This window comes from Prinia subflava, chromosome 3 (genome assembly GCF_021018805.1).
Source record: "Prinia subflava isolate CZ2003 ecotype Zambia chromosome 3, Cam_Psub_1.2, whole genome shotgun sequence".
NCBI lineage: Eukaryota > Metazoa > Chordata > Aves > Passeriformes > Cisticolidae > Prinia > Prinia subflava.
The window spans coordinates 106,614,134-106,639,982 of record NC_086249.1 but is presented as its reverse complement, the minus strand read 5'-3'; the positions used below and the strand labels follow the sequence as shown (position 1 = coordinate 106,639,982).

At 45.6% G+C, this 25,849-nt stretch overlaps 1 protein-coding gene across 1 annotated transcript in view; it reads left to right on the top strand.

The window, feature by feature from the left end:
* The first annotated feature begins 3,838 nt into the window (after nt 1–3,838).
* The window catches only part of RCAN1 (regulator of calcineurin 1), a 38,539-nt gene continuing 16,528 nt past the window's right edge, over nt 3,839–25,849 (top strand). The window contains exon 1 of the mRNA XM_063393239.1: nt 3,839–4,255. Coding sequence (XP_063249309.1) covers nt 3,854–4,255 — 402 coding nt within the window. The 5' untranslated portion in view covers nt 3,839–3,853. The remainder of the gene's footprint in view (nt 4,256–25,849) is intronic.

The following is a 25,849-nucleotide window of genomic DNA, read 5'->3' as shown; positions in this document are numbered from 1 at the left end:
AGGGGCTGCTCCTGGTCTGGGACAATCCCAGGCACAGGCACGGACTGGGAGCAGCCCTGGGGGGAGGATCTGGGGCTCCTCATCTCCAACTGTGCCCTGGGCTGCCCCACCAGGAATGTGGGGATCAGGAGAGGGATTGGGATCAGGAGAGGGACTGGGATCAGGAGAGGGATTGGGATCAGGAGAGGGACTGGGATCAGGAGAGGGATTGGGATCAGGAGAGGGATTGGGGCTGTGACCCCTCAGGTGAGAGCCCACCTGCAGAGCTGCCCCAGCCCTGGAATTCCCAGCACAGGGAGGACGTGGAGCTGCTGGAGAGAGCCCAGAGGAGGCTCCAGGATGAGCAGAGGGCTGGAGCAGCTCTGCTGGCAGGAAAGGCTGGCACAGCTGGCATTGCTCAGCCTGGGCAGGAGAAGCTCTGGGCTGAGCTCAGGGTGGCCTTGCAGGGCCTGAAGGAGCCCCAGGAAAGCTGCAGAGAGACAATTGCCAAGGGCTGCAGGGACAGGACACAGGGAATGGCTCCCAGTGCCAGAGGGCAGGGCTGGATGGGCTCTTGGGAATCAGGAATTGTTCCCTGGCAGGGTGGGCAGGCCCTGGCACAGGGTGCCCAGAGCAGCTGTGGCTGCCCCTGCATCCCTGGCAGTGCCCAAGGCCAGGCTGGACACTGGGGCTGGAGCAGCCTGGGACAGTGGGAGGTGTCCCTGCATGGAAATGGATGAGTCTTAAAGTCCCTCCCATCCCAAACCATTCCATGATCTGATTTATCCCTGCCCTGGGACAACTCCTGCTTTTCCCTTTGACCTTTCCAGTCAGTGGCTCCTTCACAGGCTGCCCAAAGGGCTTTGCCCCTGTTTGCTGCATCCCTCTTGAGAGCCTCATTTCCTGGGATATCTCACTAAAAATCCCATTCAGCAGAGTCTCCCATTGACTTTTTGAGGTGCTTTTCCTGTGCCAAGCAGCCCCTCTGGGCTCATTTCTCTCACAGACTGCTCCCCTCAACACCATCCTCCAGAGAGGTCTGAGCCTCTCCAGCACAAGGCAGACATTTAAAATGAGTTTATCAAGTCCCCCAAATCTCAATACTTTAGTTTAACCTTACTTTGAGCAAAGCAGGTGCCCTCCAAAAGAAAACAGACATAAAGGAAATCCCCAGGCTCATTTAACAGTTTAATCAGATCTTAAATGTTATGTTTTATTTCTTGCTTAAATGTACCTAATCACTGCTTTGTTCTTGTGCTGTGACCAAAACTCTCCCAGTGCTCCATGTTCAGCTGGAGCGTCTCCTCACCATTCTTCTTGCTCAGCTAAGCAGATCCAGCCCAGAAAACATCTCAGGAGTGGCTTTTTTTTCTCTTAAAGCTGCTAAAAGTGGTTTTACATCTGGTCCAAACCTCTCCCCAAGGAAAAAGTTCATCCTAAAGCAACACAGGTTTCATTTTCTTGTTGGCTTTTTTTTTTTTATAGATCACTGTTTAATATTTGCTGGTGTTTTTGTCATCAGCATCCAAGGAAGTCACCATTTACATTCACTATTTCCAGCTGCATTGGCTGAAAATATCTCATGACTTTGGCTCTTAAAGCAAAATATCTGTAGGAGCAAAACCCAAAGGTTCAGATTGGAATTGAGAAAAAAATTCTATGGAAGGAGTGGTCTATTGGCCCTTGGGGACAAGGTTTGAGGTGCTGCTGGATGATCCTAAAGGTCTCTTCCCACCTTGACAATTCTGGGATTCTGCAATGTTTATTCTTTCTCTGTTTAGTTATAATATCTTTATATTTTATTTTATTTTATTTTATTTTATTTTATTTTATTTTATTTTATTTTATTTTATTTTATTTTATTTTATTTTCACCCAGCTACTTTCCCAATGAGAAAGGCGGATTTTTGGAGGCAGATCCCTGCACCAGAAGCCGCTCTCCGGGAATCCCTGGAGGTTTAATTGTGCCACTAGATGGTGGTGTCGGTGCTGGGAACATTTCCCTGGCTCTGTTCCAGGCAGCACTCAGCTTTTCCTGCGGGTAAATCATTAGCGTTAATCGCCCTCACTTACAGTGAACGATTGGCTCCAAACATTGCCGGGAAAATCCTTTTTTTTCCCCTCCCGTCTCGCCACCTCTTCCAGTCCAAAGCGGCCGTCGCGTTCCCTTCCTATGCAAGAAGAAAGGATGAATAATTAAATCCTCAGATTAGGGAGATTCGGGTTTATTTATTTATTTTTTTCTCACGACTGCGACTGAATTAATGCTTAAAACTTTTAAGCTCTTAGGGCAGAGAGGTCCTTTGGCTCTGGAGCCTTGCAGGGCTTGCTGAGCATGATCTCGGCTGACCTTTAGCCTCAATTAATTACATAAAATATAATTAAGTGAGGCTTTTCCCCTTCAAATCTGACACCTGAATTGCAATAAGCAGCTGGTGCCATTAGCAGCAGCGGGCAGTGAATGTTCCCCAGTGCTTTTCCTACCAGGGAGATGCCAGGCTGCAGTGACTGGGATTTATTGCTGGGTTTTTTTACAATCTGTGGAACAGCAGATTTCCATTTGGGCTCCTCAGGTGGAATTTCTGCAGGGGGTTGGAGGTGCTGATGGAGAGAATCCAGAGATGCTCCTCAAAGAGGAAAGCGTCACCAGCTCTGTCAGGAAGCAGCTCTGGCGTCAAAGAATGTGGTTAAAAATGGCTTTAGTCTGGCTGGATTTAGCATGAAACACTTTGGGCTTGCTCAGAGAAGTTACTTTTCTTTTAAGAGACCATTTATGTGCATCTGAGAACATCAAGATTGATGTCAGCTAGCACAAGTGATCACAAAAACACCCTGTATTTAGCTTATCCCTCTGAAAAAGACTTCAATGGTTCCAAAGTGATTAGAAAGGCTGAAGAAATTTGGTGTGGGATGTTTGGAGCTGAGAGAGTGTCACAATAACTTCATAAAAAAATTCCGTGACCTCTGAAGCTCCTTCTTGGGCCTTCCCCTGCAAGGTGGTGCTATGTAGAGATAAAAATAAATATATAAATACAAGCATAATATTATATAAATATTTTATATAGATATAGGCACATATACAATTAAATAAAAATATAATAACCATATAATAAAAATATTTCTCTTTGTCTCTTAGGTCAGACTAACCAGCCAAGCACGAACCAGCAGAACACCAAGGGTGGGTCAGCTCGTCCTTAAGGCAGATAAGGGAATTACAACACACACAGTGGCAATTTTCAGCTGACTTGTTAATCTTTGAGTGAGGAATTTTAATATTCATCTGGTATTTTTATATAAATATTTAGGATTTGTATTATAGACCAGGTCACTCTGAGCTCCATCCAACCTAGCCTTGAACACTTCCCAGGCTGGGACAGAGAGTTCATGTCTTTTTCTGTCCAGCAATAATATGGCATTATATATACAGTAATTTATATGTGTAGATATACACAGTACATTATTATACATAGCGTATTTTATATGTATTATGCATAGTGTATGTTATATGTATTTCCACATATAGATACAGTACATTGTTACATAAAGCACCTTTTTATATACTATATACTGTATATGAAATACGTACCACACAGACATACAGCATAGTGTGCCCAGGATATTTTTATATGGAGTATATTACATATAATGTATAAATATGCTGTATGTACAGTACACACACTATGGGGATATATATGGTGTGCTATAGACGGTAATTTTTCCTCTATAGCATACTATGGATAGTGTGTACGTGCATTACATATACAATATATACTATATATACACAATAGGTGGTAAACATAGTATATTTTATACATATATATTTTAATTTGTGTGTTGGTCTCCGGCTCTCCCTCACGGCGCTGCCCTCACCCAACATGGCGGACGCTGCCTCGCCCGCCACCTGTTGCCGTGGCGGCAGCGGCTCCCTATTGGCTGGCACGGCGAGGGGGGGCGCGGCGGCGGCTTCCGATTGGCTGCTGCGGGGCGGGGGCGAGGGAAACAAGATGGCGGGCGGGGGCTGGGAGAAGCCGCCTCAACGACGCCGCCGCGGCCGCCTCCGCTCGGCTCCGGCCATGGAGGAGCCGCCGCTCCAGCAGCCGCTGCCGCCCGGGGAAGACGAGGAGGAAGGGGAGGAGGAGGAGGAGGAGGAGGAGGACACGGACGCGGAGTGGAGCTTCGTTGACCGCGACATGGAGGCGGTGGCGCTGCGGGACCTGCCCACCGCCACCATCGCCTGCAACCTGGACCCGCGCGTCTTCCAGGACGGCCCGTACCGGGTGAGCCGGGCCGGGAGCCGGGAGGGCAGAGCGGGTGCGGGGCCGGGGCTGCCGCGGTTCTCTGGGGCCGCCTCCGCCCTCGGGAGGTGTCGCGGGGAATGAGAGGGCGAGGCTGTGGCTGCGCGTCCCCGCCCGCCCCCTCGGTCCTGCCGGGACCGGCGCCGGCAGCCCCGGCCCGAGGCGGGGACGAGCCGAGCCCGCTCCCGGAGCGGAGGGTGGAGCCGGGGGGTCGGGCTGTGCTCCAGGAACAGGGACAGGAGGAGAGGGAACGGCCTCAGGCTGGGCCAGGGGAGGCTCAGACAGGGCAGCAGCAGGAATTTGCCCATGGAAAGGGAGCTCAGGCCTTGGCAGGGGCTGCCCAGGGAGCTTTGGAGTGCCCATCCCTGCAGGTGTCCCAGCAAGGGCTGGAGGTGGCCCTGAGTGCTCTGGGCTGGGGACAAGGTGGGCCTGGGGCACAGCTTGGATTTCATAATCTGGAAAGGCTTTGCCAGCCTCGATGATACCGTGATTGTGAGACTTTGAACAGCAACAGCTATTTTACCTTGTTTCCTTTGAGTCCTGAACCCGTAGCCCAGGGTGAAGCTCTGCCTAAAACAAAAGTGACATAAAATATCCCTGGACCACCCTACCCTGAGCTTTGTGCTTAAGGTTTTGTTTGGTGCACCCGATGTTGTGGTTTTGCTCTTTTTTTTCCTTGCTTTGCCGTTGTTTTTGCTATGAGACCCTGTGATGCTGAAGGATGTGATTGGTTTTTAAACACGTTTTAATTAAATGGAGTAGACTTAAAAAATTTGGCAAGGAATTGGTGGTAACAAATTGAGTTTCATAATCTCAGCATAAATTGTGTTATCTTCACCATGGAGATCAACATTTACAGATACAGCATAAATTACATTGTTAAGGTAAAAAATGGGAGAATTGTCTTGAACGTGAATAAATATCTGTCTCCAGAAGGGAAGAAAAATCTCAAAATTTTATAAATAACACAAAATAATTTAAAAGGGCAGGTGAAGTTGCTTGGCACTTGGTGGCTTACAAACATGGTAGGTGCACACAGAGTTTTATTAGATGAAAAATCGGTTTAGGTGTCTGGTCACTGAATTTCAGCACTGAAATACATAATTTAGCTTCAGTTAATAAAGCTACAGAGCTAGCAAGAACTAATAACTCCTTAAAGCTGAAGAAAGTGACTTTGATAAGAATACACATGGACAGGCTGCGTTTTTAATTTGTTTTCTTGGCCAAATGTCAGGAAGGTGCAGAGAGGGAAAGTGGAACGAGGCCCTAAGGCTGTATCCCAGATTTTGGAGGTGGGAAAGGTGCCCTCAGCATTAGGATGGTTTAAGAACAACAGAATTGTATTAAAAATGAGGAAAATACTGAATTGTCCCAGTTTTCCAGAGCATTTGGTGTTTGTGGTGCCCAAGGAAATGGGGGAGTTGTGTCACTCGGGTGTGTGAGGGGATGGTGCTCACACTGAAATGTCACTGCCTGCACCAGCTGAGAACGAGTCCAAGGTAATTTTAACAGGCTGCACTGGGTTAGGGGGTGAATTTTAGGAAAATTCTTTGGTTTGGTGTAGAATGTGCACAGAAAATTCGAAGGGGTGCAGCAAAGGTGTGGAGTTCGGTGATGGTGAGGGGATCCTCACACACAGTGTTTGTAAATACTCTGAATTTCAGTGTGAACAGTGGGTTGGTTCTGTTCTGTGAACGTTCTGCTTTTCCCAGCAGATGTAACACTCCTAAAATACCTTTTCTCTAGAGTTAAATGGGTTTTTTTTTCTCTTCAGTGGGCCCCTTAATAATCCTGGATTGCCCTATTTGATGAGAGTTGATGCAATCAAAGGTGACACAAGACAGCTACTGACAACTATTTCTGTTCTGCCCTTCCTAAATCATGATTTGTACTGGAAGCACTGCTTGAATATTCCTCTTCTTTCTCCTCTTCAATTTTTAATTTTTTTTAATTGAGGTGTTGATGATCCCAGTTGAGAAATGGGAAGTTTTAAATGATCTGTGATCAGTCTCTCAGAACCAGACCTTCCTATCAAGGTTATAGTTCTGCTAAATGACAGTTTATTCTTGGAAAAAGTAAAAATACTTCATGACCAGTTTTTTAATATCAGTCCCAAAATATTCCAGACAACACCTAAATACTTACCCTCAAGTTTTCTAAAACACACTTCAGGAATTCCTTTAAATTCTGTATTTTTTCTTTTTATTGAAGTACAAGAAATTACTTGAAATAAAACCCTATTTCTGATCTTCAAGTTGGCAAATTACCTTGGAAAAAAACTGGATTTTCTTAACTTCTACATTGGATCTGCAGTGCTTCAGTGTTGATGTGCTTGAGGAATTGTGATTTTTCTTCATCCAACACGCAGACAAGTTTTATTTTTAAAACTGTGTTCCTGTGTGCTCATTTATTTAAGAAGAGGTGTCAGTAGCTGATTTCCAATTAGGTTTTTGTATTTTTCCATCCTCCTCATGTGCTATTCCATTTTTAGGAGCTGTTTTATGTCAGTAGAGGACACTCAGGGTATTTTTATGGGATTTGTGCTGTCAGATCCAAGCCCAGTGCAGCAGGTAAAGCCTTCCCTGGCTCCTGTTATCCCAAGGGATGTGCCACACTTCCCTGCGGAATTTCAGAGTTCTGGCACAGTCACAGGAGGGCTAAATAACGAAATAATTTAATTTCTGCCTCTTGTAAGGAGGTTATTACCCAGGTGAGCTCTGCCAGCTTCCATTTCCCCTTCACTGTGGGCACCTCTCATTTGGGCACTGGCAAAGAGGAGCCCAAAGAATTCCTGCAAAAAAATTTCATTTCTCACAAAATCATTGAGAATTAGCACTAGGGGAGATTTTTGATGGAGACAGTTTTCCTTAGAATGGATCAAATTCCTTAAATTCCTTGAAAATATTTCTTAAGATTTTGAGGTGGTGAAGTCTCCATCTCTGGGAGTGCTTTGGAGGTGTTTGGATGTGGCACTTGGGACTTCTTAGGTGTTTAAAAATCATATTTTAGACTGCTTTCCATATTTTAGACTGTATTTTCTCCTATTTCCATGATGGTTCTGCTGGGAAAGTCACTTCCAGCCTTAACGATTCTGTGATAATTACCTTAATCTGGGAATTTTTGCAAATTAATGAATGTAGCAGCAAGTTTTCCATAATTAACAACAGCTTATATTCATAGAGAAACTGAAAGCAGGCAGTCCTGTCATGGGAACAGTTTTTCTCTGGGAAACTTTGCTGGAAAACTGAATTATTAAAGAAATTCAGCTTGCTGGAAGTGCACTCAGAGTTGGAGCTGAGCCTGTCCGTGTCCTCACAAAACCCCCAGAACCGGCTGGGAAACACTCTCTGCAATTATTTATTAAAAAATAGAAATATTACATTTGTGGTGGAAGATAAAGCCCAGCAGGGTGAGTTGTGTAACCCAGGAGAAGCAGAGCTGAATTCTGGCAATTCCAGCTCCCAAATTCCTCTTTTCCTTCAGCTTTCTGTGGTTTCACTGCAGAAAAGCCTTTTGTGAACTCAGCTGAAAATAAAGCTGTTAAATGAGCCTTGCTTCCAGACATTTTTAATTGCCTTGCAGGCCACTGAAATAATCATGAGGTGGATTTGGGGTTTTGGAAGTACTTAAAGAATTACTGCTGCTTTGCAGGAAGTTCAGCAGATTTCTCAGGAGTATTTAAAAAACTTTCTTTACAAATAATCTCAATTTTCTGGTAATCTCTTCCTGCCTCAGCCACATGCCTTGTAATCCTTTTACTTCACATTTTTAAAGCCTCTTAAATCACATTAAAAAGAAAACATTTTAAAAGTAGATTTCCGAAAAGATGAGTGTTTTTATATGTTTATAGATTTTTGTGACCACAGCTCTGGTTTTGGCAAAATGTTCCCTAATGGGAATGTGAAACTTGATTATTGGCACCTGCACATATTTTGAAGGTTTTCATTCTTTCTCTGCCAAAAAAATCACCTTTTTTGTGACAGTGTTTATAGTTTTTAATGCTTTTTCTGTCCAAATAAAGCCCAGGGTTAAGACTGTGGTTCAGAATCACATCTCGATCATCTGGATTTACTTTGAACACTAAAACCATTACAAAAAAAATTAGAAACTTTCCATTATGAGAAGTTTTTCAATAGAACTTCTGGCAGTATTTAGTTAAGTGGAGGTGTTTTGAGCAGCTTCAGGATTGTATCACACTTGGACCTTCTGTAGGTCTCCAAAATTATTATTTCTGTGTCAAAAATCCACTCATTCAGGTCCTCAAATGGGCTGATCAATGCTTCAAGCAAACAATACAAATACTCCTATAGGTAGAAATAAACCAGGAATGTATAATATTTATATATTGATTTAATACTCAGATGACTCTTGCTGCACAGGATGGTTGTTGGGTGCCTTAAAAATACCTGAGCCTAGAAAATGGTGGTGTAAAATCACCATGAACAGCGATATTGATAAAAATTCCTTCTGTAGGATCCAGTGCTCAAAGCCTGGAAGATCCCACACGAGGTCTGAGCTGTGCCAGGATTAAAATTTCATCTTCCTGGAGAATCAGGTGGAAATTTAGGAAAACATTGCTGGAATCCCTGGGAACACCAAATCTACATCACACTGCTGTGGAGAGCTTTTCCTTTTTTCCTTGGCTTCTGGCTTTTGTAGGAGCAAGTGGAGCTTTGATCCCAGGATCGTTTTGCCATTAATTAATTAAAAATATGAAAAGAAGTGTGGTGTTTTAGAGGCTTGAATCTCAGCCCTAAAACCCCTCAATGACATCAGCATTAAATAATTATTGATAGCAGCAGTGACTGAACTGTCCCATGCAGAATAGGCTTAAATTATAAAGTCTTTTTAGCACCAAAAGGTCAATTCTGTGACAGTTTATTGCTGAAGTAGTTTATTCAGTGATTTATTCATGTTTTAATAAGCAGTGGTGATACATTTATAAATAATACTGGTTATTAATAAATAACATTATTTGGTGTCATAACTGAAGGACAGGAGAACTGAAAATGAGGGAAATAATTAAAAAAACGATGCAAATTCATGTATTTGGTAACCAGAAATTCCAGTGGAGTCTGGGGGTTGTTCTTGTTTGTGAAAACATAAAATCCTGGATGGTTTGGGTTAAAAGGGACCTCAGGGATAATCCAGCTCCAACCCTGCCCTGGGTGGGTGGGTTTGGTTTAATTTTAGGGTTTATTAGGTTTATTAATGATATTTAAATGTTTCATCAGTAGTTGGGGGTAGTTTTCACTGGGGTTTTTATCTCTTGTTCTGACCAGGTGCTCTTCTTTTCCTCATAAAATATGGAAATATGCTGGGGATGATTGAAATAATGTTCAGTGGGGCTGTGTTCAGTGAACTTAAAGTTGGGACTGAGGTCTGAAATACAATTTTAAATTTTTTTTGTGTGTGTAGTGCATAATTAACCTATGGCAGTCATTGTGTTACAATGTTTAGGAATCCTAATATTAAAAATGAGGTGATTGGTGAGTGGTGTCTGCCAAGCACAGGGATTTAGGATGTGCCAATATCCTAAACAGAGTTTGTGTGGCTCTGCCAGCTTTAGATGGGAGGAGGATCACCCATAAAAGCCTATTTTACACCTTTTGTCTCTTCCTCCCAGCATGTTTTACTGCCAGAGATAAGCAGAATTAATGTCATTAATTATGGCAGTCATTGATTACTGGCCCCACTCACAAACACAGAGCTGTCAATACTCATTGAATTTCATTTATTCAAATGTAACTTCCCTCTTCCCTGGGCAGGTTTTCAGAGGCTCACAAGCAAAGAGCTGGATTTGATTTTGCCTTTTGAGGTTTTCTTTGGAGTTATTTTGGTGCTGGCAAACAACTCTTGGTTATTGAGCTGGGAGTTCAAACCTCGAGTTTGATTTGAGTTCCTTTTTGTTGCTGAAATGCAAAAGGCAGCAGGAAAACTGAGACAGCACCTCTGGTGTAGGGGTGGCAGCTGGGTGAGTTCAGGGCCTTTTGATAAATTGATTTATTGATATTGTCTGTATCACACAGCTTAGAAAAAATAATCATAAAACCCCTGTAAGTGTAAGTTTTTGACTTTTAGATGCAGTCAAGTAAACCAAAGTCACTTTATTTTCCTGCACGGACTGCAAACCATTCTGGAAACTTCCCTGAAGGTTTGGTCCTGATTTCTGAACAAGTGGCTGTTTGTATGAGGCCTCTTAAAATTCAGGCTGTTTTCCAAGAAGTGGCTGAAAGGCAGAATTGTTCCCTTTTTTCCTGGAGGTGCTGTTTCCTTTCTCTGAAGGTGGGAAGCTGAGCTGGTGAAGTGCCAGAAGAGCCAAGCTGCATTGTTACAATAAATGGATTTTTTTCTTCCTATTTGTATTTTTTCAGCCATTCATAATCCATATAGTTAACCAAAACCCTTCTGTGGGTTTGTAATTAAAATACCCTCCTCCTTTCTGATAACACAACAAGACCATGTTGCTATATATGCTAGGAACAATTCCCACTCTGATTACTTTAGTGTAGAACTGTTGCTAATTTAACTGATTAATTTAACTGGTGTTTAACTGAAGGCTGCAGTAGGAATATATCCATGACTGTGGAAAAAGAAGATGAAATAAGAACTAGAATGTCCATTATTATGGAAATAGGAAATGAAATAACTGAAATATCCATTTCTTGCAGCCTGTGATGTTAAATAGTAAGAGAGGGTTTCTTGTGGCATCCAAAGCTTGTGGGGAGGGAATCAGTGGGAGTTGCTGGGGTGTTTTTTATCCCCGGGTGTGCTGGGGGTGTTTTTTATCCCCCGGTGTGCTGGGGGGTGTTTTTTATCCCCCGGTGTGCTGGGGGGTGTTTTTTATCCCCCGGTGTGCTGGGGGGTGTTTTTTTTCCCCCGGTGCTGGGGGTGTTTGCCCATTCTTGGGGTGTGTGGCCATTCCTCTGCAGGATTCACTGGCCCGTGGGCCACATCCCAGCGTTGCCTGGCTCATGGAAACTCTGATGAAAGGCCTGAGTTTTGCTGAGGCTCCAGGATGAGGCAGCTGCTGGGGCAGCAGTGGAAAGTATGAGCAGCTCTGGGGTTATGTAACGCAGAGAAAACGGGCTCAGGGCAGGTGAGATCAGCAGGGCACTGGAACCCCACTGAACACAGCCCAGCCCAAAAAGCTCCCCACAACAGTGGGATATTCACCCCTTGGGAAAGGCTTAGCATCTAGGTACCATAAAGAACAACTTGAAACACATTTTTGGAAGTTTTTTCTGGGATCTAGCCCGACATAAAAGCTCCTCACCCTGCCCAGAGCAGGTGAAGTGCAGGAATTCTTCACGGGAGGTGGTTTCAGGAGAGGCTGTTCCTTAATGAGCATCTGTGTCTTATTCCTGAGCTGCCAAAGTGGAATTCTGTCCTTATCTCTCTGCAGTGATGTTTTCATATCCCCTGCTGGAAAAAAAGGCAAATCCAGACATTTCTATAGCAGAAGTTAGAAGGAGATGCAGAACTGTGTTGGCTTTCAGCAAGGGGGAGTTCCTAACTCTAAAACCACTGTCTGGAATATTCAGGAATTTAAATGTTTTCAAGAACGATTTTCTAATGCTGACTTTTTTGCCCCTTTAATCAAAACAGGTGAGTTCTTGCCATATGAATAAATAAATGAAATGCATCCTCAAAGCTCTGTTATTTACCATAAAAGCTTTAAATGGCAGTGTGCTGCTGATGTGTCACTAATGAATGTCCAAGATAATTACAGTGTATCAGGCATTAACCTCACCAAAAATGCAGGTGATTTGGGATAAATTCCAGACTCTGGCTCCTTTATTATCTTTTATTATTTTATCAAGGCCAGGTTGGACAAGGCTTGGAGCAGCCTGGGATAGTGGAAGGGGGTTGGAATTAGATGATCTTTAAAGTCTCTTTCAACCAAACCCATTCCATGATCTTTATTTAGTATTTTTTAAATCCTTTTGAAATTTCCAGGTACACTTGATTTGTTCTTTGAAATGCAGAAACTTCTTGTAATTGCTTTGGGTTTTTTCCTACCCTCCCAGAACATTCTTAGAAAATATTTTTGAAGTTTATCTTCCATTCTTGCTTCTGTGATTGCAGTGGAAAATGTCATTCTTTAAAGATCACAGAAATACCACACTGCTTCAGACCAGCTCCCGTGGTTTTCCAAAGCCTCCTGTGTTAAAGTTTAATTTTTTATTTCCTTTTGTTTTTCCCTTAGTCACAGAGGATGTGTCAGAGGATGAACACGTAACTTCTGCTTGCCTGGGATGATATCTTTAATATTTGAGTTAAACAAATCCTGCTGTCATGTTAGAAGGAGCTAGAAATTAAAACAACCCCAAACACCTGCTGTTTTCATCCTTATCTTTGCTCTTCCTCAAGTCATAGTTTTGACATAATACAGCTGCATTTTTCATGATAATAAATTGTTAATTCTAGAAGTATTGTTCATCCTACTCCATCAGGTTTATGCTCATATCTTCACTCAGTGGGACAGCTCTTGTACCTGTCACAGCTGAAAAAACACCTTAAAATGTCGAAAAATAATCTTAGGGCAAACTGCTTTGCCTCTCAGAATTTTAGGGTTTTTTTACTTTTCAGAAATGGTAGTTAAACAGGAAAAGAAAGAAAAATCCTACACCTGTGAGCCTATAGATGGTACAGGCTTGAAGGTGTGTGGGAAGCACAAAATAGCTGCGAAATATCTGCTAATCAGAGTGAATTATATTCAGTGAATATTCAGTACAGAATAATGAGCAGCTGATTAATTCTTGGGCACTGCTGGGAGTCCCTTCCACAGTTCACAGGGGTGAAGTGGAAATGTTGAGAAGGAGGATTTTATTTAAAGGAATCAGAAGGGATTGGGATGGAAGGGAGATCAGAGATGGTCGAATTCCACCCCTGCCATGGCAGGGACACCTCCCACTGTCCCAATGCCCAACCTGGCCTTGGGCACTGCCAGGGATGCAGGGGCAGCCACAGCTGCTCTGGGCACCCTGTGCCAGGGCCTGCCCACCCTGCCAGGGAACAATTCCTGATTCCCAAGAGCCCATCCAGCCCTGCCCTGCTCCAGCCTCAGGCCTTTCCCTGGCTCCTGTCACTCCGTGCCCTTGTGGAGTAGTGGACTTTGGTTAAATGAGGATTATTTTAGTGACTTTGATTAAATGAGGATTATTTTAGTGACTGTCTCCTTCCCAAGGAGTCATCAGTGCAGGAAGTAAATAAAGAGTGAAGTCCAGCCCCACTGTACTTTGGAATTCAGGGGGTGAGGAGGTGCTGGACCTGGCTTGGTGCTATTTAGGGAGCACTTTGGGCTGGGAACCAAGTGCTGACAGTGGGGGCTATTTTTGAAAGGTGTTTATTTCTCACTGTTCATCAGCTCCTGGAGTTATTTGTAGAATATCCATCCTTTCCAGTGCCTTGGTGAGTAATGATGCTTTAAAAGGTAAAAATCTAAAAAACCTCCTAAAGAGATAAATTTTAAAAATCCTTGATTCTAGGAGGAGCAGATGGAACGATAGGAATGAGTTGTTGATCATTCAGTGATTGTAAATCGAAAAGCAGAGTTACTTAAATCTTCCTTCTGTGTCACCCTGTCCTGGACTAAATCTGCTTTAAACTTCCCCAGTTCAGTGTTAGGTGCTGATGCTTTAATCATCATTGGTAGGAGAGCAGTTCCCCCATCATTTCATCCTTAAAAACTGCCCAAGGACAAACTCTCAGCCCGTGGGGAAGGATCCTGTGAACGCTGAGTGACAGAACAAAATCCAGCTGCAGCATGACAGACTGTGAGGATTTGGGGAAAACAGCTGGATCAATAAATCTAAAGCCAAATAATCACTGTAAATAAAGAAGTGCTGAAAGACTTTAATGTGTCAACCTCAGCAGGTCAGCCTGAGAGTGAATAATCTGTAATTTTTAGATTGGATGTGGGACGCCAAACCCATTAATGAGCAGAGAGCTCTTACTGTATTTATTTGCAAATTATCGTTTAATATATCTTCCCCCCCCCATTATTTGAGTCTCCCTTTGTTGCTGCCTGTCCTGATTAGGACTTTGCCTTGCAAATGCTCTGATTTGAAGACTCTCTAATTTGGCATTTCAATCTACACAGCCCTTGCTGTAACGTTGAGGCTGCAGAAGGTGGAACTGCAAATGCTATTTAAACTCTTTTTTTGCTCTGCTGGGCAGGTTGGAAATGTCAGCTGTAATCTTCTGAGTTGGCTTTAGAGACAGTCAAGGTAGAGGCTCTTGGATCAGATGACTTTGAGATGTGACCAGTTTGTGCTGCTTAAAAATATAAAATCCAGTGTTTATGAACCTCTGCCTCCCAAAAGGGGCTCTTAATCATGGTCAGGGTGTTTTTATGGAGAACACTTGAGCACATTCATTAAATGTCATATTTAGTCGAGCTCGTGCAATAAAACACTCCAGGCTTTTTAGAGGACTAGTTCAATCACAGCCCAGTTCATCTGGAAAAAATGCTAAGGCTCAGCTGGTCACAGGGGCACACTCCTGTCGCTGTTTGCTGAAAGGCTGAGCACACACCAGAGGTTTTTCCTTTCCTTTCATTGTTGTTGCAGGAGCTTAACGAGGCTCCTCAGAAATACCTCGGAGAGAGGCACCGAGGCAAACACAGCAGCAGCAGCTCAGGGCAGTGTCCCTGTGGGAGCTCTGGGCCTTTCTGCCTTCACTGGGGAGAAGGAGCAGGAGGACTTTACAGAACAGGGGTTGGGGGCTAAAAGAAGCAGTGAACAAATTCTGAAAGCAGCTCTGGGCCCAGCACAGGGGGGACGTGGAGCTGCTGGAGAGAGCCCAGAGGAGGCTCCAGGATGAGCAGAGGGCTGGAGCAGCTCTGCTGGCAGGAAAGGCTGGCACAGCTGGCATTGCTCAGCCTGGGCAGGAGAAGCTCTGGGCTGAGCTCAGGGTGGCCTTGCAGGGCCTGAAGGAGCCCCAGGAAAGCTGCAGAGAGACAATTGCCAAGGGCTGCAGGGACAGGAGCCAGGGAATGGCTGCCAGTGCCAGAGGGCAGGGCTGGATGGGCTCTTGGGAATCAGGAATTGTTCCCTGGCAGGGTGGGCAGGCCCTGGCACAGGGTGCCCAGAGCAGCTGTGGCTGCCCCTGCATCCCTGGCAGTGCCCAAGGCCAGGCTGGACACTGGGGCTGGAGCAGCCTGGGACAGTGGGAGGTGTCCCTGCCATGGCAGGGGTGGAACAAGGTGATCTTTGATGTCCCTTCCATCCCAAGCCATTCCAGGATTCTGTGATTTGTTTTAAGATCAAAACAGGTTTGCAGTGTTGCAAAATGTTCCAAGTGAAGGTTAAATAATAAATCTCAGGGCAATAACACACTTGGATGGAATTCTTAAGGTTTCAAAGAATCCTAGACTGATGTGGGTTGGAGGGACCTCAGAGCCCATCCAGTGCCACCCCTGCCATGGCAGGGACACCTCCCACTGTCCCAGGCTGCTCCAACCTGGCCTTGGGCACTGCCAGGGATCCAGGGGCAGCCACAGCTGCTCTGGGCAGTGAGAGCAGAATTTCTTTCCTGTGGAATTGCACTGAGGCAGCAGCCCAGGTATAAATAACCTGGAAAATGTCCCAGGGAGCTTCAGTATCCCCACAACTGATCTGCATGGCAATCACAGTGAACTTCCCTTAAATTTGTTCAGGGAAAGGGGGAGGGATGGTGGGCCTGGGAACTGCTTTGAGATCTTATTTAAGCAGCACCCTCCAGCCTCAGCTGGATCAGAGGCTGAGCCGGGCTTTGAGCAGGTCTGGGCTGGTCTCAGTGCCTGTGTTGGGTTTAAGTGACACCTGAGGGATTTTAGGAACCAGTCAGGCAAGGAGTCTCAGGGAACTTATAATTAGTTCACAGTCCCTCTGTGTAAAAAACCTCTTAGGAGTGTTGTGGCTTCCAAGAAAAGAACAAAATGTAATAGGTGATACAAGTGCTCAGGGAGGCTATTTCTTAACTTCCTTGAAATAAAAGTAAAATAATAGAAAAAGCACCTGTTCTTTAGGCTTCTAAGGCTGGAGTTGTAAGAAATCGGGATATGCAGGGAATAGGATGAAAGTTTTGGATAAATTTATTTTTTTCTGATATTTAGGGGAAAAATAATTAAATCAGAGTTGATAAAATGAAGTTATTAAACTGCTGTTTCTTTCTAAAGAGAGAGAGAGGGATAAAGAGAGAGAGAGAGGGACAAAGATTCCCAGTCAGAAGCCAGCCTGGGAGAATATCCTGCTTTCTATACCTTGCAGACTTTGAGAAATGTTTTCCAGGAAAGCTGAGTACAGCCATGAATCACTTATGGAAAACCCAGTGGAAGGAATTAGTCAAAGAGAAACTGCAGTGTTCACCCTTTGCCTATGAGGACATGGGGCAGCTTTCCATGGTTTTATACAAATCATGGGACATCCATTTTCAACAGCTCTCATGAAAAGAGCAAGCAAAAAGTTGCTGCTCATTGACTTTCTAAAAATGCTTATTTTGAGATAAACCTGACATTTAATATCAGCCAAAAGGGCTTTTCTCTGAATTTCCCTTTTCTCTGTGGATTTTCCTGCTGGCACCAACAAGGGAGTTGAGGGGGAACTGGCAGTGAATGGTGTCCTCACAGGGAGTAAATTGGCCAAATATTTCTTTCCTGGTTGATAATGAATTAATTATTTCGTGTTATCAGGGTAATTAACAGCCAAGTTCTCCAGTCTCTGCTTTCTCCCTGCAAATACCTGGAAGTGTGGGAACTTCCATGGTTTTCCTACTCCTTCCCATGGATTTAACATGATCTGTGCTCATTATTCTGCTGTTACAGGGCTAAAAGAAACCAGAAATGCCACAAAAAAGGGGAGGGATTGCAGCTTTTGGTGTTCTTGGAGTGAATCCTGGGGGAATTTTTGGGAGTGGGCTTTGGATCTAACTGTCTGGGGCAGCTCCTGGGCTTTGAGAAGGAGTTTGGGAAGAGCTGCTTCTGTCCTGTCAGAGATATGAAGCTGAGAATTGAGTGCCTGACAAATCCCACTTTCTGCAGCTCCCACTTCCTTGCCAAGAGCTGCCTCTGCCAAAGGTGATGATGAATCCAAGATTTTTAGGGAGCTGTAGAGGAAGTTGGGCTGTGTTTGGGTTTTTAACAGGTTTTTTTTTTTGTTTGTTGTGTGTTGGGGTTGGTGGTAGTGGTTTCTTTTTGTGTGGGAACAGCTTGTGCATGGATAAATTCTGGATTAAAGCAGCCAGGTCAGGGGGAGTAGGTTGAATTTTTGTTATTAATAAATGAAAGGTGCTGCCTTTATTTTGTGTTCAGCTGTTCTGAACGGCCCTGCTCAGTTCCTGGGCTGCTTTGGGAAGAGGGCAAAGTAAAAGAAAGGTGCTTAAATCCCTTTAGTTTTCTGGGAGAGTGGATGGTGCCTCACTTCCAGTTAAATCCACCTGAAGACATTTGAAAAGTGAATTCTCGGCCTTTCAAGATCCCACGGAGCTTGGTACTGTACCCCCCTCAGGAACCAAGCTTGACCCTCTCACTGCACCTCTCCATCTGTTGGAATTTTTATTTCTCCACAACTTGAGTCCGCTTTCCAGTGCCTCAGGGAACTATTTGAAATTCTTCCTGTCACTTTTGGCCTTTGATTTTTAAAACCTGAAGCCTGCATCCTCTGCCAGACACACTTTTCATTTCTCCCTTGTCCTTTAACCCTTTTTCCCGGTGGAAATTTCTCTGGGAGGCTCCAGACATTCCAATAGTTGGCTGCTTTCTGATTTGGGGAAATGTCTCTCATGATGACTTGGAGGGAGCTCTTTAAGGGACTTTTTCCTCCCTGGAGGAGCTCTTTCAAAGGCAAGCTCAGTGCCTTCTTTCCCACATCATCCTTGAAAGGATTGAGCCGTGCCCTGAGGAGATTATCCCTGGGTGATGTCTGTGGGCTCACAGGCTCACACTGAGCAGGGAACGCTCCTCAGAACTTCCCAAGTTTGTCCTGCTCTGTTTTCCCCTCCCAGTGAGAACCAGCTCAGTGGGAGCTTTCTGCAGGCATTCAGGAACCAGCAATATTCCATGTTTTCCACAGACACTCCAGCTCCTCTGGGCTCAGTGGATTGGAGCTCCCCAATGCAGGGTGGGGATGAGCCCCAAGAAATTCCAGTGCTGATCAGGATTTCAGGTGGATTAGGCATAAATGAGGATCATAATTCCTCAGCTCACGTTCCTGTGTTCCAAAATACCAAAGTTTGAGCGATTTTGAACAGAGAGATTTCTGGATTTTCCTCAAAGGGTTTTATTCTTCCCTCAGCAGGTTTGGTTGAAAGTCCTGGATGTTGGAATGTCACAGGTGATGGAATGTTTTTCCAAATGGAATGATTTTTTTTTAGATGAATAGGAAAATAATTACCACGAAATACTGTCTGAATTTTTTTTTCCTTTTGAGTATCCAAACGAGGGCAAAATCATCATTAATTTACTCTGGATCATTTGAGTATATTCCCTGCAGGAGTGGAAACATGTTGGAAAAAGCCTTTACATTTTGGAATATATTTGGCACATTCAAAAGTTTTCTAAATGAGGCTGGTGGTTACTCAGCTACTCTGTAGTGGAATTTCCAAATGCCCGCTTTTGTGTCCCACTCAGTGAACAGGAATTCAGTGTTTAATGCTTGGAAATGGAAGTGTAAGTCATAGATATTTCCAAGGATGGAAGAACCACACTGGAGGTATTTATTTTTCGGATGGTTGGCTGGAAAACTGTGGCCCATGGAATCTGTAAATGGCCCTTGTGTGACAGAGCACAACTCTGGATATTTTATTGGAATATATTTGGATCTGCTAATACAAAAATGACACCAAAGCTATTCAAATGTATCCTGTAAGTCTTCAGGAAAAACAGCTCCTTCTTGGCACTGCAGTTGGAATTTGCATTAAAAAATCATCAGGGGATTATTTGAATCTTTTTTTTTTTTTTTATCCCTCAGTGGAGTCCTTGTGGAGTGGCTGCAGTTTGTGTGGGAATTCAGGAATTGGCTTCCCAGGAGCCTCCCTGACGTCCCTGGTGCTGCCCACTCCCGATTCCATGGGCACAACTGGGCTCCCTCAGCATTCCAGCTTTCTGCTTTAAGCACACACAGCTCCAGGGTATGGCCCTGCACAGAAATCTGTGATTGCAGAAGGAATTAATTGGAGTGGGAGCTCTGCCCAGGCTCCCCAGGGAATGGGCACGGCCCCGAGGCTGCCACAGCTCCAGGAGCCTTTGGGATGCCCAGGGTGGGATTGTTGGGGGTCTGGGCAGGGACAGGGCTTGGATCCGTGATCCTGTGGGTCCCTTCCACTCAGAATATTCCATGTTTCTCCTTTATTTCCTTTTGAAATAATAGCAATAGACGCAGAAAACCTTCTGGGAGATTTTCTTCCTTCTGTCCCAGGAACAGCTGTTGAATTAGGAGCCAGAAAATTAGGAAGTGAAATGGGGGCAAGCCTGGGTTGGCAATTCACAGCCCTGGAACAGGTGAGAATTTAAAGTGAAGGAGGAAGAAACGAGGTTGGAACTTTGAAGAAGTTTTTACAACAGTTTGTGGTGGCAGGACAAGATGTGGTGGCTTCAAACTGGTGGAGGGAAGGTTTAGACTGGAATTAGGAAAAAATCCCTCCTAGTGGGGATGGGGAGGGTGCCCAGAGCAGCTGTGGCTGCCCCTGGATCCCTGGCAGTGCCCAAGGCCAGGTTGGACACTGGGGCTGGAGCAGCCTGGGACAGTGGGAGGTGTCCCTGCCATGGCAGGGGTGGCACTGGGTGGGCTCTGAGCTCCCTCAAACCCAAACCAGTCTGGGATTAAATACTAAACAAAGTTGTCTCCTAGGTTTGGAGGTCTGCTGAGGAAAAACTGCTTGTTCCAAACCGTTCCCCCCAGCTTTGTTTGCTGCACAGCAAACAATAATCGCTGTTGTTCCTTCAGCAAATGTCACCAGAAAGCAGTAAGAGCTCTGGGAGGGCTTGGAGCAGCTGGATCCCAGCTGAGAGGGGGAGCGGCCCATGGAATGACCCCTGTGGGTTATCCTGGCTGTGAGGCTACACCAAACTCCCTGAAGCCGTGTGGAACATCTGAGGAGCAGCCTCTGGGAGCTGGGACCACCCAGACTGCTCTGGATAAAAGGGGGCATTTGGCTGTTATGGGGGGAGTAAATGCAGGGGTCACTGCAGTGATGGCCCAGGCTGCCTGCTTAATCTCCATGAGTCCATTTCTGCTGGAGAAACTCCAACCTGCAGAACTTGAAGGCCTTCCAATGGGAAAATGCAGGTGAAACTAAGAAGGGAAAACTCCCCTGGCCCAGCCTGAGGCCGTTCCCTCTCCTCCTGTCCCTGTTCCTGGAGCACAGCCCGACCCCCCCGGCTGTCCCCTCCTGTCAGGGACTTGTGCAGAGCCACAAGGTCCCCCCTGAGCCTCCTTTTCTCCAGCCTCAGCCCCTTCCCAGCTCCCTCAGGAATTCTGCAGCCCCTTCCCAGCTCCCTCAGGAATTCTCCAGCCCCTTCCCAGCTCCCTCAGGAATTCTGCAGCCCCTTCCCAGCTCCCTCAGGAATTCTCCAGTCCCTTCCCAGCTCCCTCAGGAATTCTCCAGCCCCTTCCCAGCTCCCTCAGGAATTCTCCAGTCCCTTCCCAGCTCCCTCAGGAATTCTCCAGCCCCTTCCCAGCTCCCTTCCCTGCCCTGGACACACTCCAGCCCTTTTGACTTTGAGAACAGCTTTGGAAACAAAGCCTTGGTTGCTCAAAGAAAAAGTAGTTGGGCTTCTTTAATTGTTTTACCTGAACCATTAATATGCACTGATTGACTCTTGATCTGGATGTTGAGCAGGGAATACAGACAAGCTGACACAGATTCATTCCTTTGGTTTTTTTTCCTCTGTACTGACCTTTTATCTTTACCTCCTTCATTATCTGGAATGTACAAAGTGAGATAAAAATATCTTAAGTTCTTTGGTCTTCTCAGAAAAGTTTCAGTGAAGATAGAATCATATTAAACTAAAATTTCCACCTGCCTTTTGGTGCTGCTGTGATGATCAGTGTCTGTGTCATCAAGCCAAGGAGCCAAAGAAATATTTTTTTCCTTAAGGAATATTTAAAAGCCTGGGATGCTGAGGTGCCAGGCTCTTAAGCTTAACATTATAAAGGGGAAATATATTTTGAAGACATAATGTTCAAATACATACAGGAATCATGGAAAGGTTTGAGTTGGGCCTTAAATCCCACCCAGTGCCACCCCTGCCATGGCAGGGACACCTCCCACTGTCCCAGGCTGCTCCAGCCCCAGGGTCCAGCCTGGCCTTGGGCACTGCCAGGGATGCAGGGGCAGCCACAGCTGCTCTGGGCACCCTGTGCCAGGGCCTGCCCACCCTGCCAGGGAACAATTCCTGATTCCCAAGAGCCCATCCAGCCCTGCCCTCTGGCACTGGGAGCCATTCCCTGGCTCCTGTCCCTGCAGCCCTTATGAAAAGTCTCTCCTGTCTTTCTTGTAGTTCCTTTGGAGTCTGGAATCTGAATCTGGATCTCAGCCTTACACAACCAGCTCAGAATTGAACTTCTGAAAGCTCCTGTCCTGTGAAATGCATTTGTGTCTTCATCAGTGCTCTTCCACATGAGAGCAAAACTGATCTCAGCTTCTTGGCACTGGGCTGTTCTAAATAATGATCCATGTTTGGGTTCAGTGCTCTGTGTCTCATTCATGCTGTGGCTGCTGCTGGAGGGCAGAAATTGGGAAGGGATGTGCTTCCTATGGGAACATCTGGATCAGGGGGAGCTCTGCCCCCCCGGCTTTGATGGGATGGGGTTTGAGTAAAGCCCTGGTACCTGTGGGGCTGGACTGTGGCACTGCTGCAGCGTTTGTGGGGAACTTTCCCTTCTTCCCAGGGAGGAGAATTAGGGAACTTTTTTGGGGGGACCTTGTGGCTCTGCACAAGTCCCTGACAGGAGGGGACAGCCAGGGAGGAACAGGGACAGGAGGAGAGGGAACGGCCTCAGGCTGGGCCAGGGGAGGCTCAGCTTGGGCAGCAGCAGGAATTTGCCCATGGAAAGGGAGCTCAGGCCTTGGCAGGGGCTGCCCAGGGAGCTTTGGAGTGCCCATCCCTGCAGGTGTCCCAGGAAGGGCTGGAGGTGGCCCTGAGTGCTCTGGGCTGGGGACAAGGTGGGCATCAGTGGGCTGGGAGGGCTTTTCCAGCCTCAGGGATTCTGTGATTCCCTGAGCTTTGGTCCTGTCCCTGTCATCCCCATCCTCTCTGGTGAGCTGTCACAGCCTGACTGTTGGTGTGGGAGCTTCCCTTCGTGTTTGGGCTGCTCAGGGTTGTTCTCCTTGTGGCTCTGTCACCGTTTCAGTAGATGTGGGTTGAGTTTCTCTGCAGTGTGGTCCCTGTTCAGTCCCCAAACGTGGCACTCTGAGCCTTCCCTGTCCCAGCCCCAGCGTTCCCTGGCTGCCCCTCAGCCTGGAGATGTGCAGGGCTCCAGCTGTGCTCACTGTCAGAGCATGCAGGACACACTCCAAGAATCCAGGAATCCGACTGGAAGCATGTGCCCTGTTCCCTGCACCTCTCCCTTTGCTCAGTCTCACTTATAAATAACTTTACAGCTGTTCCCTCTCCTTAAAACAGCGAGATCTTCGTGCACAAGGTGCCCCCTCACTCACGAAATAATCATCCAGAGCCCCTTTTTGCTTCAAGAGTGATGTGTTTGAACATGTCCCTTCTTTCTCTCTTGAATTATTTCATCTTGCAGCTCCACAGATCTCTTAATTACTTTCTAGATGGATTTTCCCCCCCTTTGAGCTATTAATTCAAATAAATAACCTTGAAAAGGTCAGAGTGGAGCTGATTTTTCCTGGTTGCAGTGGTAGGAATCTCTCATGCTTCCTTTATTTCATTGTTATCCAGTGCTTGGGAGAAACCTCTTTTTTGTCTTGGGGGCTGAAAGAGCATTTTTAACAAATTACTTCCTTCAATTCTGCTGTAAATAGTTTTTCTCCAGTACGAAAAATGCCCTATTAACCCATTTTGCTTTCCAAGTCCTTGTTCCTTTTTAGTTCCTAACAAATAGAGGTGATCTCTGGAGAATTTCCATCTTTCCCCCTTTTTTAACTCCACTCTGAGGGAAGGATTTATATAGACAGCTATATTTAGAGAAGCCTTCAGCAAGCTGGAGAGGAGTTGTGTGAGGATTTCCTGCCCTTCCCTTTCCAGAGTTAGCTTTTCCTTGGGTGGCCTGTGCACGGTTTCCGTGGTGAGCTGGACCCTGGACTTCTGTCCCTGCCACCTTTGTTCCTCCTTTTATAAATAGAAATAAATTATAAATAGAAATAAGAATCAGCACTGCAACTGCAGCTGGCCCTGGGAATGTTCTTGTTTGCTTTGTGGGGGTTTACTGTCATCTTCGCTTTTTTCTTTTGTCTTTGGCTGTTTATTTTCTCTCACCCCAAGATGTCATGGATTAATTATAGCATTGCTGGACAGTCCTCCCCAGGAATTTTCATAGACTCTAAAAAAGCATCTTCTTGAAGGCTGTTCTGATGATCTGAACCCAAATTCTCTCTGTGGTGAGGGAAATATTTCTTGGGTTGACTTTGCAAGAACTTTCTCCTTCTCTTTTCTAATCTCCCAACCCAATTACTGCAAAAGGTGTTTCATAATGTGCTTTTTCTACTATAAATACATTACCTGTAGATAATTCTGGAATTAGAGTAAAGCAGTTAATGAGTTTAGCCAGAAATAAAGACAGTAGAAATAGGCAGAGTTTTTTTTACAAACTCATTGACATTTATCCCTCTGTAACTTCAGGTGTAGAAAAGTGTTTGAGTCTGGAGTTTGTATTTGAGTGTTGTGTCTTGAGGTGCAGAATCCTCATAGCTCTTCCTCTGGCTTTCCTATGGGTTTGCATGACATTTTAGAAAATGGGCACTCATTCCTCTGCTTCTGTTTGGAACAGGAAAAGATTTCCCTGGAATAGCTGGAAGTCTAAAACAGAGGTGACACTGCGCCCCAGACATGTCTTCAATTTTTGTCAGCTGAGTTTATTCTTTGCAGTAAATATCTATTACCATACAGAGCGTGCCAGTGCTAATTGTGCTGAATTAATGCTCTGATAAATATTTCTAACAGCCTTTATCTCTGAAAAGATCTTAGAATTGCAGTGCAGTTTTAGAACCATGGAATCCTCCTTTGAGAGGAGCACTCAGCATCATTGCAAGGAGCCCAGCCAAGCCTTTGTGCCCCCTAGTCCGTGGCATCAGATCCTTCAAGCTGCTTAAAACTGCACAAAGGTTGGGCTCTGTTTGTCTGCCCGGGCATTTGGGGGTGAAATGTCTGCAGGGCTGTGAAACACTGAGCACTGTTTGCTGTGGCACGGGTGGGGAGGAGCTGCTGCTGCCCTGCCCGTGCCCCTTTTCCATGGAGTCACCCTGTGGGCATTCCTTGGCTCCCTCCAGGGCAGGCTGGCATTTGGAGAGCAGTCTGTGGGCTTGTGTTGCTGTGCTCTGATTTCTTTACTGTAAATAAGGCTGCACAGTTCATTCTGTGATCCCACTGATGCCTTCGGTTTTATCTTTGCTGTATCCCAGCCCCTGCGCTGCCCAGGGTGCAGCTCTGAGCTCACACTCAGGCTCACTCAGCTCTGCACACAGCAGGGACACAAAACAAATCCTTCTCCTGCTGCACACCAAGGACAGCTGGGACAAGTGTTCAGCCCAAAAGCACAAACAAGGGGGGCTGAAGGGAGAGAACAAGAAGGATGGGACTGCATCACCTGCAGCTGGAATTGGACAATGAAACCCCAAAATATAAATGGACCAAAACTTATCAAAGTGTGAGACTGCGAGACCAGGGGTCCATTTTGTGTCCATTTTGGGTCCATTTTGGGTCCATTTTGGGTCCATTTTGGGTCCATTTTGGGTCCATTTTGGGTCCATTTTGGGTCCATTTTGTGACCATTTTGGGTCCACCTTGGGTGTAGCCCTGTCCAGGCTCTTGTCCTGCCCAAGGTGTGTCCTTAAAGGCCTTTCAGTAAATCCCTACTTTATTCTCCAGCTCTGTCCAGTCTCTATTCCAGCTCAGCCTTCCCAAGGCATCACCACAGAGTTCTGCTCTCAGTAACAAATTGGTTTGTGCAGATGATTTCCCTGCTGGAGGAATGTATTTATTTCACTTACATCTTTCTGAGGAATGCAGAAAATATAATGTGGAATATGTAACTTCAAAACACAGCTTTTTATAACCACAAAGCAGAAGAAGTTGTCACAGAATTACAGAATGGTTTAAGTTGGAAGGGACCTTCAAGATGATTTATTTTCTCCCTCCTGCCATGGCAGGGATGCCTTCCACTGCCCCAGGCTGCTCCAGCCCCAGTGTCCAGCCTGGCCTTGGGCACTGCCAGGGATGCAGGGGCAGCCACACCTGCTCTGGGAAAGGTGTCTGAAAGGAAACCTGGACACGATTTCTTTTTGCAGGTCTGACAGGATTTCTCTTGAAATAAAATTCCCTGGCAGCCCAGTCCTACCTTAGAGCCTTTTCTCCCCAGAATCCTGCTGCAGCCTGAGCCCTGTGAGCCCAGCCCCGGCCGTGCCTGGCGTGGC